Source organism: Microtus ochrogaster, unplaced genomic scaffold (genome assembly GCF_000317375.1).
Source record: "Microtus ochrogaster isolate Prairie Vole_2 unplaced genomic scaffold, MicOch1.0 UNK98, whole genome shotgun sequence".
NCBI classification, from domain to species: Eukaryota; Metazoa; Chordata; class Mammalia; order Rodentia; family Cricetidae; genus Microtus; species Microtus ochrogaster.
Window position 1 is genome coordinate 1,130,620 of NW_004949196.1, and position 12,821 is coordinate 1,143,440.

General features: G+C 50.4%; 1 protein-coding gene across 1 annotated transcript in view; it reads left to right on the forward strand.

Moving 5' to 3' along the window:
* Vav1 (vav guanine nucleotide exchange factor 1) overlaps positions 1-12,821 on the forward strand; it is a 42,495-nt gene that overhangs the window by 14,121 nt on the left and 15,553 nt on the right. Inside the window, exons 2-14 of the mRNA XM_005371130.2 lie at positions 3,809-3,925; positions 4,329-4,387; positions 4,479-4,547; positions 4,859-4,967; positions 5,056-5,151; positions 6,388-6,456; positions 6,604-6,707; positions 7,274-7,373; positions 9,301-9,396; positions 9,968-10,036; positions 10,183-10,269; positions 10,354-10,439; positions 10,926-11,058. Of these exons, the coding sequence (XP_005371187.1) occupies positions 3,809-3,925; positions 4,329-4,387; positions 4,479-4,547; positions 4,859-4,967; positions 5,056-5,151; positions 6,388-6,456; positions 6,604-6,707; positions 7,274-7,373; positions 9,301-9,396; positions 9,968-10,036; positions 10,183-10,269; positions 10,354-10,439; positions 10,926-11,058 (1,194 nt within the window). The remainder of the gene's footprint in view (positions 1-3,808; positions 3,926-4,328; positions 4,388-4,478; positions 4,548-4,858; positions 4,968-5,055; positions 5,152-6,387; positions 6,457-6,603; positions 6,708-7,273; positions 7,374-9,300; positions 9,397-9,967; positions 10,037-10,182; positions 10,270-10,353; positions 10,440-10,925; positions 11,059-12,821) is intronic.

Consider the following 12,821-nt stretch of genomic DNA (forward strand, 5'->3'; position numbering starts at 1 on the left):
TGCACACACAGTACACCTGCACACACATGCACATACAGTACACCTGCACACACAGTACACCTGCACACACATTCACACACAGAAGACCTGCACACACATGCACACACAGAAGACCTGCACACACAGTACACCTGCACACACATGCACACACAGGACATCTACACACACAGTACACCTGCACACACCTGCACACAATGCACACATGCACACACAGGCCACCTGCACACACATGCACACCTGCACACCTGCATATATAGGACACCTGCACACACATGCACACACAGGACACCTGCACACACCTGCACACCTGCACACATAGGACACCTGCACACACAGGACACCTGCACACTCATACAACATTTCTGATATTTTTAGTGTCTTGCAAGGCCAGCAGCCCCATGTGAATTTGCCATTGTCAGAACATCTTGCTTAGTGTTGATAGTGCTATGGTTTTCTACACAATCTTATGAGTCATGTGCCAAGTGTGATAACTAAAAAAACAATTCTAGTAGAAATTTGCATTGAGTTTATAGCTCAATCTTAGAAATGGTTGAAACACGTCCTCCCCCATCCAGAGCTCAGGGGACATCCCAGAAGAGGAGCGGGGAGAATGTGAGAACCGGAGAGGGATGCTGTGATGTCTGTCTTCTGGGTCGTATTCCTCATGACCTGGCCACAGCTGTGGGTCCCTGCACAAGGTCAAGCCAGCAGAGATGGGTGGGCGGCCGGTGCTAGTTCACCCTTTCTGAGGAGCTGTTGATGGTGCACAGTTTCTGGGGGTGAAGAATCATTCTTTGCTGAGAGTGTGGTGGGTTTCTCGTGTTCCTGTGCCAAGCCCATATGGGCAGCACATAAACTGAACTTAGTGGACCGTAAAAAACAAAAAGGACATGAAGTTGTGTGAGGACCATGTTGGGGGTGGTTTAGAGGGATTGACAAGGTGGACACAATTATATTTCATTGTATGTGTTTATGAATTCTCAAGAATAAAGCAAAAATTAATATTAAGAGAAAAAGAAGTACTGGCAAATACCACTTTCTTCTTTTTTTTTTCTTCAAGATTTATTTATTGTGTATACAATGGTCTGCCTGCAGACAGAAGTTGTCACCAAATCTTATTACCGGTGGTTGTGAGCCACATATGGTTGCTGGGAATTGAACTTAGGACCTTTGGAAGAGCAGTCAATGCTCTTAACCACTGAGCCATCTCTCCAACCCCCACTTTATTCTTGATATTAAAAATATTTGCTTTGTTTTATGTGTTTGAGTGTCTTGTCTGTCTGACTGTCTGTCTGTGTGTCTTGAGCATTCTTGGTGTCCACGAAGGACACCAGGTCCCCTGCAGCTGGGCTGCATGGACGGTTGTGAGCTGTCCTGTGGGTGCTGGTCCTCTACAACAGCAACAAGTGCTCTTAGCTACTGAGCCATCTCTCCAGTCCTGATTCTTTTTCTATTGTTTTAAATTGAGCTATACATTTTTCTTCCCTCCCTTTCTTCCTTCACTCATCCCATCCTCCATCTGCCCCCAAGCTCACAATTTCTCAGGAGATTTTGTCTTTTTCTTCTTTCTGTGTACATCCATGTGTGTCTCTCTTAGGGTCTTCTTTGTTGTCTAGGTTCTCTGGGGTTGTGAACTGTAGGCTGGTTTTTCTTTGCTTTATGTCTGAAAGCCACTTATGAGTGAGTACATATTTGTCTTTCTGGGTCTGGGTTACCTCACTCAGTATTGTTTTTTTTCTAGTTCCATCTATTTTCTGGCAAATTTCAAGATGTCATTATCATTATTATTTTTTAACCACTGAGTAGTACTCCATTGTGTAAATGTACCACATTTTCCTTATCCATTCTTCAGTTGAGGGGATTCTAGGTTGTTTCCAAGTTCTCAGCCCCGACTCTTTTTTTTTTTTAAGATTTATTTATTATGTATACAACATTCTGCTTCCATGTATGCCCGCACACCAGAGGAGGGCGCCAGATCTCAGTACAGATGGTTGTGAGCCACCATGTGGTTACTGGGAATTGAACTCAGGACCTCTGGAAGAGCAGACAGTGCTCTTAACCTCTGAGCCATCTCTCCAGCCCCCTCAGCCCTGACTCTTGAGAATTTTAAACATGGACACATTGAGCTATAATCACACCTCCATCCACCCCTCCTGCTCCTTCTGTATCACATCCAATACACTTCCTCCCAACTTCATGTTGTTTTTATAACCACTATACCCGGTTAGTGTTGCCCATGTGTGACATATTCACTGGAGCTTGGCAACCCCACCAATGACCATACCATCAATAAAGAGTGATTCTCAGGGGTGGGGCCTCCCAGTCTGTTCTGGGGTCAGGCTGGCTTGATCCCGTACAGGCACCTACAACTGCTGTCAGTTCCCAAGAGATGCTTGTCACACCCATCAGACAGCGTCTCTCAGCGTCCCTTCTGTCGTCTGGCTCTCGTGGTCTTTCTGTCCTCCCTGAATGGCGTTGCTGAGCTTCTGTTGGGATGGCGTTAATATAGATGTGTCATTGAGGCCTGGACAGCCAGTCTCTTGTTCTCAGCACAGAGTAATTTTCCTATACGATGCTTAAGTCTTTGGGTTCTCCACACAATCACTTCTCGTTACTGCAAACCCGTCTGCCACCCACATCCTTACCGAGATAACAAATGTGTCCCTCCTCTGTGGCTCTTGGAGCCGATCTCCACCCTCCCCGCTGTAGCTGCCGATAAGTTCCATCACCACCCCTCACGCGTGGTCTAGGATTTTGGCAAACATTATCTTATCTTAAAAACAACATGTTTAGGGTCCAGCGAGAGTGCTCCTGGGTAAAGGCGCTTGCCACCAAGCCTGATGATCTGAGTTTGATGCCCTGGACCCACATGGTGGAAGGGAGGAACCAATTCCACCAAGTGTTCTCATTTGCTCACACACAAATATATGGGATAAAAATATAACATCTCCTGGCTGGGTGTGGGTGACACATTTAGGCACTCATTACTACCTGGAGGCAGGAGGATATGTAAGTTCACTGCTAGCCGGGGTTACACATGTAAGCTCAGTGCTAGCCGGGGTTACATATGTAAGTTCAGTGCTAGCCGGGGTTACACATGTAAGTAAGTTCAGTGCTAGCCGGGGTTACATATGTAAGTTCAGTGCTAGCCAGGGTTACACATGTAAGTAAGTTCTGTGCTAGCCGGGGTTACATATGTAAGTTCAGTGCTAGCCGGGGTTACACATGTAAGTAAGTTCTGTGCTAGCCGGGGTTACATATGTAAGTTCAGTGCTAGCCGGGGTTACATAAGTAAGTAAGTTCAGTGCTAGCCGGGGTTACACATGTAAGTAAGTTCAGTGCTAGCCGGGGTTACACATGTAAGTTCACTGCTAGCCGGGGTTACACATGTAAGTCCAGTGCTAATCGGGGTTACACATGTAAGTTCAGTGCTAGCCGGGGTTACACATGTAAGTTTACTGCTAGCCAGGGTTACATATGGATTTAAGGCAGGCTAAAGCATAGTTTTTGCTTATTATCATCGTCACTGTGGGTGTGGCTGTACACGCATGTGCCACAGCATACGTGTGGAGGGCAAAGGACGACTTTGTGGATCCGTTCTCTCCTCTCCATGTGGGCTCTGGAGCTCAGGGCCTCGGGACTGCACAGCGGGCACCTCCACCTGCTGAGCCATTCTACTGGCCCTGCTTTATTTTTATTTACATACGTATTTATTTTATATCTAGTTTCCAGTTTGCCTGTGTGTGTGTGTATGTCTGTGTGCGCACAGCCCATGGTGTGTTTCCATCCTCATTTCTCTTCCCCACAGTTCCTTTGTCTTAAGAACATCCGGACCTTCCTGTCTACTTGCAGTGAGAAGTTTGGCCTCAAGCGCAGTGAACTCTTTGAGGCCTTTGACCTCTTTGATGTACAGGACTTTGGAAAGGTGAGTTGGATTCCCAGTGTCCAGAGGTTGGCCTCAGTCTGTTTCCATTAATACCTGATGTGCATGTGTGTGTGCGTATGCATGTGTGTGTGCGTATGCATGTGTGTGTGCCCATAGATTATTGCAGGCACTGGTAGCATAGCCAGGTGGGCCTTCCAGGATACTGCCTGAAGCATGGGCTTGGTGCCTGTGGGATGAGTTCAAGGATCTGCCCTCCTGCTTGCTGTGTGGCCTCAGCTAAGTGGTTCTGCCTCTCTGATCCCCAGTTCCTTTTTGTTTGTGGTGTAGGGATGTAGGGGAGAGGCTGAACTATGCTCCTCAAAGTCTCAAGGGACAGCTCCAGTGCTGGGAGCCTGGGAGTGGGCATGAAAAGGGATTCTGAGCAGCTGTGTCCTCTCTGCAGGTCATCTACACCCTGTCTGCCCTGTCATGGACCCCCATCGCCCAGAACAAAGGAATCATGTGAGTAGCAGTCAGGACTGTGGGTCTGGGGCCTCCCTGAAGCTCCTGCCCGTTGTCCCCCCTGGTCTGCTTATGCCTTTCTGTCTCCCAGGCCCTTCCCGACGGATGACAGCACCGTGGGTGACGAGGATATTTACAGTGGCCTTTCAGACCAGATTGAGTGAGTATTGAGGCCCGATGTGCGCAGGACACAGTGGAGATTGGAGCCTGAGGGGACATGGATCTTTCTGGGGTCTGAGGGGACATGGATCTGCCCCAGGATTTGAGTGACACGCATCTGGCTTAGGGTCTTAGGGGTCATGGATCTGTCCTAGGGTCTGAGGGGACACAGATTTGTCCTGGAGTCTGAGGGAACACGGATCTGTCCTGGGGACAGATTTAAAGGCTTGGGGGCATCACGGATTTAGCCTTGACTCTGAAGGGATCTGGTGTGTCCTTGGCTTGGCGACACGGCCTGAATCTTTCCCTCAGTGACACTGCAGAGGAAGATGAGGACCTTTATGACTGCGTGGAGAACGAGGAGGCAGAGGGGGATGAGATCTATGAGGACCTCATGCGTTCGGAGTCCGTGCCTACGCCGGTGCGTGGGTCCGGAAAGGGCTGGGCAGGTGGATAGGGAGAGCACACCGGTAGAGCGCTCCATCAACCTCCATCATCCCTGTCCACAGCCCAAGATGACTGAGTATGACAAACGCTGCTGCTGCTTGAGGGAGATCCAGCAGACCGAGGAGAAGTATACGGACACGCTGGGCTCCATCCATCAGGTACGCTGTGCCCATGGTCCCTGCCAGGGATGTCTCCTCCCTGTCTTCCCCAAAGCCCAGGCTGCCCTCAAACTCACGAGCATGTGGCACCATAGCTGGCTCCATTGTTAAAATCCCAGGTTAGTAGGGGTGGATCAGTACACTGAGAAGCCCACTCGGTCATGTGTCAGATCCAGCGATGGACAGTCGGTGCCTCACACTCTATACCCTCAACTGTCCCCCACCCCTAGGACCCACGAATCCACCTTCTGTCTCTGGGTTTTCCTGTTCTGGACAGTTCCTGTCGCTAGCCCCACACTGGGTGGCCTTTGTGTGTCTGGTTCTGTCACCTCGCACAGCATCCTTGAGGTCCCTCCACTGTGTCAGAGCCTGCTCGCCGTTGAGCAGTATTCCAGTGTGTGGAAGAACCACACTTGATCTGTCATCTGCTGGTGGATTGTGATGGTGTCCACCTTAGGGCAATTAGTGATAACTCTGCCTTGGAACCGGGAGACAATTTTTGTATGGACATTTCCTTTCTCTTGATTTTTTTTCTTTAATTTTTACAAATTTATTCATTTTATTTTATGGGTGAGTGTTTTTACCTGGATGTGTGTGTGTGTGCACCACATGAGGGTTTGGTGCCTGGGGGAGGTTAGAAGAGGGTGCCAGGTCCCCTAGACTGGAGTTACAGTTTGAGAACAACCACCTGGGTGCAGGAATCCAACCAGGTCCTCTGCGAGAGCAACAAGTGTTCTTAACCACAGAGCCATCTCTTCATCCCTCAGACTTCCTTTTTGTGAGACATATGCTCACCGTGTAGCCCAGCTGGCCTGGAAGCACAGGGGTGGCCGGCATGTGCCGCCATGTCTGGGCCTCCATTTCTTTGGTCTGTCTCTTTCTGTCTATCTGTCTTTCTTTTGCTCACCTGCCCCAGTGTGTGTCTCATTTTCTAATTCTCTGTTTCTGCTCCTGTCTCTATTTCTGTTTCTGCCCATTTCCATGTCTCTGCACACTTTAACTGTCCCCCCTCTCTCTGCCTCATTTTTATCTCTATGTGGGTGTCTGTGTCCCTCTGGACCATTTCTGTTTCTGTCTCCCTCTCTCTGTCTGTCTCTTTCTTCCGTGCTGTTTCTGTCTGTCTTGTCTGTGTCTGTCTCTCAATCCCTTGCTGTTTGTGTGTCCCCTGCCTTGTCCTTTTTTCTGGGTGAGCTAGTGGAGGATCCTCTTTCTCTTACCTTCTGTGACTCTCCTCAGCACTTCATGAAGCCCTTACAGCGATTCCTCAAGCCTCAAGACATGGAGACCATCTTCGTTAACATGGAGGTGAGCCGGCAGGTCCCCAGACCTCTTTGCCTCTTTCCCAGGAGATAGTCTCTGGCTGTAACCTGCCCTGGGGCATGTGTGCCACTCTCTCCTCTCCTGTCACTCTGTGCCTGTCCCATCTCTTCCTTCCTCTTTCCCTTGGGGCAGGAACTGCTCTCTGTGCACACCCACTTCCTGAGGGAGCTGAAGGATGCCTTGGCCACCCCAGGAGCAACAATGCTGTACCAAGTCTTCATCAAGTATAAGGAGAGGTGAGACGTGGCTGACCAGACCCTGAAGGTCACAGCCGTGCTAGAGCGGTGTTCTTCACTGAGGAGTGAGGGATGGAGGTTGAGTGAATCCAGGACTTGGGGGATTCCAGGTGAGGCCTCTGTCCATGACCAGGACCCTAGCCCTTCACTGGGGGATAGCAGACAGGGGCTCTACCCTGACCACGCCCCCAGCTGGCTTTCCCAGCTCTTGGTATTTTTACTTCTGCTGAGTTTCCTCATCTGTGAATCTGTGTGTCCAGGGTTACAGTGAGGATCGGATAAAGCACTGAAAAAGGTCCTTAGCACAGGGACTGGCACACAGTAGGTGCTTATAACTGTGACATCAACAACCGTTGGCCACAGACTGTGACAGTTTGGTCAGAGCCTCAGCTGCACTCTGGTTTACAGTCATAGTAATCTTCTGGGAGGTACTGTTGCCAGGCCTGTGTTAGAGATGGGGAAACTGTGGCTCGGGGTTATGCATTTGGATGAAAGAGGCCAGAATGGGCGCTTAGATTCCCCAACCTTATAATCACCCTTCTGTGGTGTCTTACCCTGGCCCGCAGGTTCCTTGTTTATGGCCGTTACTGCAGTCAGGTGGAGTCAGCCAGCAAGCGCTTGGATCAAGTGGCCACAGCGAGGGAGGATGTGCAGATGAAGCTGGAGGTGGGGCTGTGCCACCCTTGAGGGTTCCCCCACTCTGCTCTATGAGTCTCGGGGAACACGGGACAGACGGAGTTGGGTCCACTTTGCACAGTTTACAATCCTTTGTGCATGGGGTGTGCAGGTGTATATGTGTCTGTCCATTCATGCGTGTGTGTGTGCGTGTGTGTGTGTGTGTGTGCATGCGCGCGTGTGCATGGATGTCAGAGGACAGCTTTGGCTCTCACCACCCACCCTGGTTTTTGAGACAGGGTCTCTCACTGCTCTTGAACTCACCTAGTAGACTAGCCTGGCCAGGGAGCCCCAGGGACCTGTGTGTCTCTACTTTCCCAGAGCTGGAATTAAACGTGGTCACCACCATGCCTGATGTGTGTGTGTGTGTGTGTGTGTGTGTGTGTGTGTGTGTGTGTGTTTGGAGGCCAGAGGTTGGTGCCTGGTGTCCCCCATTATAGCTCCCCATCTTATATTTTGAGACATGGTCTCTGGCTGAGCTTGAAGCTCACTGATTGACCAGACTTGCAGGTCAGTGAGCACCAAGTATCTGTCGGTCTCTGCCCCCTGCCAACACCCCCTATCCCAGTGCTAGAGTCAGACATATGTGGCTCTCCACGTGGGTGCTGGGCATTTAAACTCATGTCTTTATATTTGCATGGTAAGCCTTTTTCCAACTGAACCACTCCCCAGCCCCTAGCTGGGGGTCATTGAAGGGAGATGCTTCCAGAGGCCATGCAGAAAAAAGAGATCAAGGAAGACATGACCCTCAACTCTGAGCCTGTACCCCAGTAGAGCCTTGACTTTGGGATGACCAGTCTTGACCCTGAACCCAGCTCTGACCTCACAGTGAGCTCTGATTTTGAGTTGACCCTGAACATCCGTGGTACCCCAACTTTACCCTGAGACCGTGACTCTGGGAAAGCCCTGATGCCAGACAGTGTGGCCCATGGATTCCTCTCTGTCCCACACTGGCTAAGTCCAGCACAGGAAGCCTCTGTCAGCTCACAGCATCCCCTGTCCTTATTCCCTTGTTGGGAGATGCTGCGCTCTGGGTGGACTGTGGTGAAAGGCATGGGAAGCTACTCAAATGTAGGTCTATCAAAGTACGCGTGTGTGCGTGTGCATATGCACATGTGTTCATGCTCACGTAGTAGCTAAAAGTCAGCACTGGGTAGCTTCCTCTACCACATTCCACCTTCTTTCTAATTTAACTTATTTTTAGTTTATGTATGTGTGAGTTTTGCCTGCACATATGTTCATGTGCACCTCTTTCCGGCAGTGCCTTTGGATGCCGGGAGGCGGCTTCAGACCTCTTGGAACTGGAGTCACAGATAGTTGAGTCTCTGTGTGGGTGCTGAGAATAGAACCCAAGTCCTCTACCAGAGCAGCTGGTGCCCTTAACCACCAAGCCATCTCTTCAGTTCCTCTTTTACACTTATGTATTCTTTATTGATTTGCTCTCTCCGTGTGCACGTGCCAGAGTGTGTCTGTGAGGGTACCCGGGACTGGACAGATTTCAGGTTTGGTGGCAAGCCTCTACCTGCTGAGCCATCTCCTCAGCCCCTGGGCCGCTCACTGGGACCCGAGGCTTGTCCATTTTGTTAGGCTGGTCTTGGGTGAGCACCAGGGGTCAAGCTGTCTCTGCTTTCTCAGTGCTGAGCTCACAGCTGCCTGCACCAACACGCCCAGCTTATTTGTTTTCACTGTGGGTTGTTTCTGGGGATGGAATTCAGTTCCTCGTGTTGGTATGGCAAGCACTTTACAGATGGAGTCATCTGTACTGTGGTGTGTGTGCCTCTCCCCTGCTGCCCTTCCTCCTCTCTGCTGCCTCTCCCCCTCCCCTGCCTCCCCTCCTCCCCCTCCCCTGCCTCTCCTCCTCCCTTTTACCCCTGCATTCAACTGGTTCCTATCATGCTCCTGCTTTCTGCCCTGCCAGGAATGTTCTCAAAGAGCTAACAACGGCCGATTCACCCTGCGGGATCTGCTCATGGTGCCCATGCAGCGGGTGCTGAAGTACCACCTCCTCCTCCAGGTGCCAGCTCAAGGCGGGGTCCCCGGCTGTGGCTGGGTGCTTTTCTAAACTCCTTTCTCTTGCTCAGTTAAAAGTGCCGGACAAAAACATCCTTAAGGGAGAAAGCGCTTAGTTGGCTCACTTTCCAGGTTATATCCACCATCTTGGGAAGTCAAGGCAGGAGCTGGAAGCAGCAGGGTGGAGCAAACAAATGCATGCTCCCTCACTTATGCTTGGCGCAATCTCTGCACCAACACCGGTCCAAGACTCAGAACCCTGGGAGTGGAGGCACTCACAAGGGACAAACCTTCCATCTATATGAAAATAATTAAGATGGTCCCCCACAGACACGCACACAGGCCAAGCCAGTGTAGACAGTCTCTCCCTGAGACTCTTCTCAACTGTCAACATGACAATTAAAACGAATCATTACAGCATCCTAAGCCGTGATTAGAGGATAGGGGAGAGCTGACTTTGAGGGGTTAGCTTTTGGGTCATGCCCCAGTCTCTAGAAAGCCCTAGTGGGTCAGCATCAGCTTTTCTGGGGACTAGGTCCAGGCCCAGGTGACATCTAACTCCTTGGTCCACACAGGAGCTGGTGAAACACACGCAAGATGCTACGGAAAAGGAGAACCTACGACTGGCTTTGGATGCCATGAGGGTAAGGGACCTGGGTGCCGTTGGTTGGGTACCCAAGCTGGCAGCAACCTCTCTGCCTTCTGGTGGAGTTGATCCTTTACTGCCCATGGAAGGAACTGGGCCAGGGGTGCAGGCAAGAAAGACTGTTTTACCGTGTCCCATCCACAGGACCTGGCACAGTGTGTGAATGAGGTCAAGAGGGACAACGAGACGCTGCGGCAGATCACGAACTTCCAGCTGTCCATCGAGAACCTGGTGAGGGGCGGAGCCGGGAGGGCCAAGGATGTGGACCCACGGGCAGGGGATCCATGCTTAAACCTCACTCTACCCACTGTGCAGGACCAGTCTCTGGCCAACTATGGCCGGCCTAAGATTGATGGCGAGCTCAAGATAGCCTCAGTGGAACGGCGCTCCAAGACGGACAGGTGGGTGGAGCAAAGTCGAACCTAGGGAGGAGCAGAGATTGTGGGCGGGTCCAGTGCTTAGGTGGAAGGTGGAGCAGCTTCAACATGAGTCCAGGGTGAGTAAATGCTTGGGCAGGAAGTCAAGATATACCTGAAGGATTCTTGGTGGGGCCAGCTTCCTGAACAGACGTGTGAGCAAAGTCCCTAGATTTGAAGAGGAGCCTGGATCAAGTAGGCGGTGGGGCCCGATTGATAGATGGAAGGGTTGGTGGAGTCACCTTAACTAACTTGGAGCCTCGATCCATGTGCGGTTGAGTGAGATTGGATAGGGCTGCGCCAACTTGGATCACCTGGGTGGGGTTAGGACGCGCTGCTGAGCTTCTCTGAGTTGGTCAAGGTCAGGGCGAGAATCCCAGGCAGGACGGGAGAGGCCCCAAAGATGGGGGCGGGGGAGGGAGAGGGAAGTTGGGAGGGGTCAGACCTGGCCCCTGACCTGGCGACTTGCAGGTACGCCTTCTTGTTGGACAAAGCGCTGCTCATCTGTAAGCGCCGCGGAGATTCCTACGACCTCAAGGCCTCGGTGAACCTGCACAGCTTCCAAGTTCGGGATGACTCCTCCGGGGAGCGAGACAACAAGAAGGTGGGCTCTGTCATAGGCAGCTTGGCCTTGGGGTTGCCTGCATGTGGGTGAGAGAGAGAGTATCTAACTTTTTAATCTTTTCATTTAAAAGTTCTGTTTTGTGTGTTTGTTGGAGTCCAGAGGCAAGCTCAGGTGTCATTCCTCAGGGACCATCCACCACCTCTTGTTTTTTTGTTTTTTGTTTTTTCCTTCACATTGGCTGACCAGGGAGACCCAAAGAGTCACTCATCTCTGCTTCCCCAGTTCTAGGATTACAAACACAAGACATCACTACACACACACACACACACACACACACACACTACTTTGAGATGGGGTTTCTCTGTGTAATAGTTCTAGCTATCCTGGAACTCGCTCTCATTAGACCAGGCTGGCCTCGAACTCACAGAGATCTGCCTGCCTCTGCCTCCATAGTTCTGGAATCAAAAGCGTGCACCACCACCGTTTGGCCACTCCTGATACTTTTAATGTAAGTTCTGGGGCTTGAACTCAGGTCCCCGAGCACTTTCTTGATTGAGTCACTGCCCTAGTCCAACACTGAATCCTTCAGTATCTGCATCATTCTTGATTGAGGCAGGCATGGTCTTGGTGTTGCAGGCTTGTAATTTTAGCTACTTGGGAGCCTGAGGCTGGAGGACCCAAGTTCAAGGCCTGCCTGGTTAACAAAGTGAGTTCAAAGTCAGCCTGGGCAACTTAGTGAGCTCCTATCTCAAAAGAAAAAAAAGCAAAAAAGGGTTATAGGATGTGCTCAGTGGTTGAGCGATTGTGGGAGGCCATGAACTTGTTTCTATACTGCTAAAACAAGAGTAACTACAAACTAGAAACAAAAACCTCTAAAGACAAAACAAACAAAAAACATCGACAACAAAAGAAGCAATAAACCCAGGTGTTGTCCCTCTGCCATCACAGTTACATTGTAGCAACTACGGATAAAAAGGAAACAGATTCTACAAAGAAAGTAGCATCGGTCCCACACAATGACGGGTGTGGGAGGGAGGGAAGTGGGCTATTCAAGATTCCATCGGTCAGAGTATGGACTTGTTTGAGCTGTATGCCAGGCTTTTTCTTTGGTGCCACCAGCCAGCTCCCAAATCGTGACACAGAGACTTATTAGTTTTGAATGCTCGGCCTTAGGTTTGTTTCTAGCTGGCTCTTTCAAGGTACCCTGTTTCTCTTTATCTAGTTTTGCCTCGGGGCTTTACCTCTTTTACTTTCTTGCTCTCTCTATTTCTGGCTGACCTGTGGCTGCTTGGCTTCTGGCCCCAAGTGTCTCCCTTGTTCTCTCCTCTCTTCCTCTCATCCCTCTTTCTCTTGAGTCTAGATCTCTCCTATTTATTCTCTCCCCCTGCCATCCCTCCGTATCCTTTTTCCTGCCTAGCTATTGGTCGTTCAGCTCTTTATCAGGTGCCTTAGACAGGCAAGGTGAACCAGAGGCAACACATCTTTACATAATTAAACACACATCCTTACCTTGCTAAACAAATGCAGCAACACACCTTTACACAGTTAGAGTAATATTCCGCAGCATAAACAAATGGAACACATTTTTGCCTAGTTAAAATAATATTCCACAACAGAGTTGAAATCTCCCTCTTTGATCAGCTCTCTCTTCCTTTCCTCTCTCTCCCTCTACTTGGAGGATGAACACACAAACAATGACTTGGTGTCTTTCTGCAGAAGGCTGTGTGTGGCTGTGGGCTTGTGGATGTGTTTGGATGGTCTGGACAGCCTGTGTGAACACACCCATGTGTATGTCCAGCAGA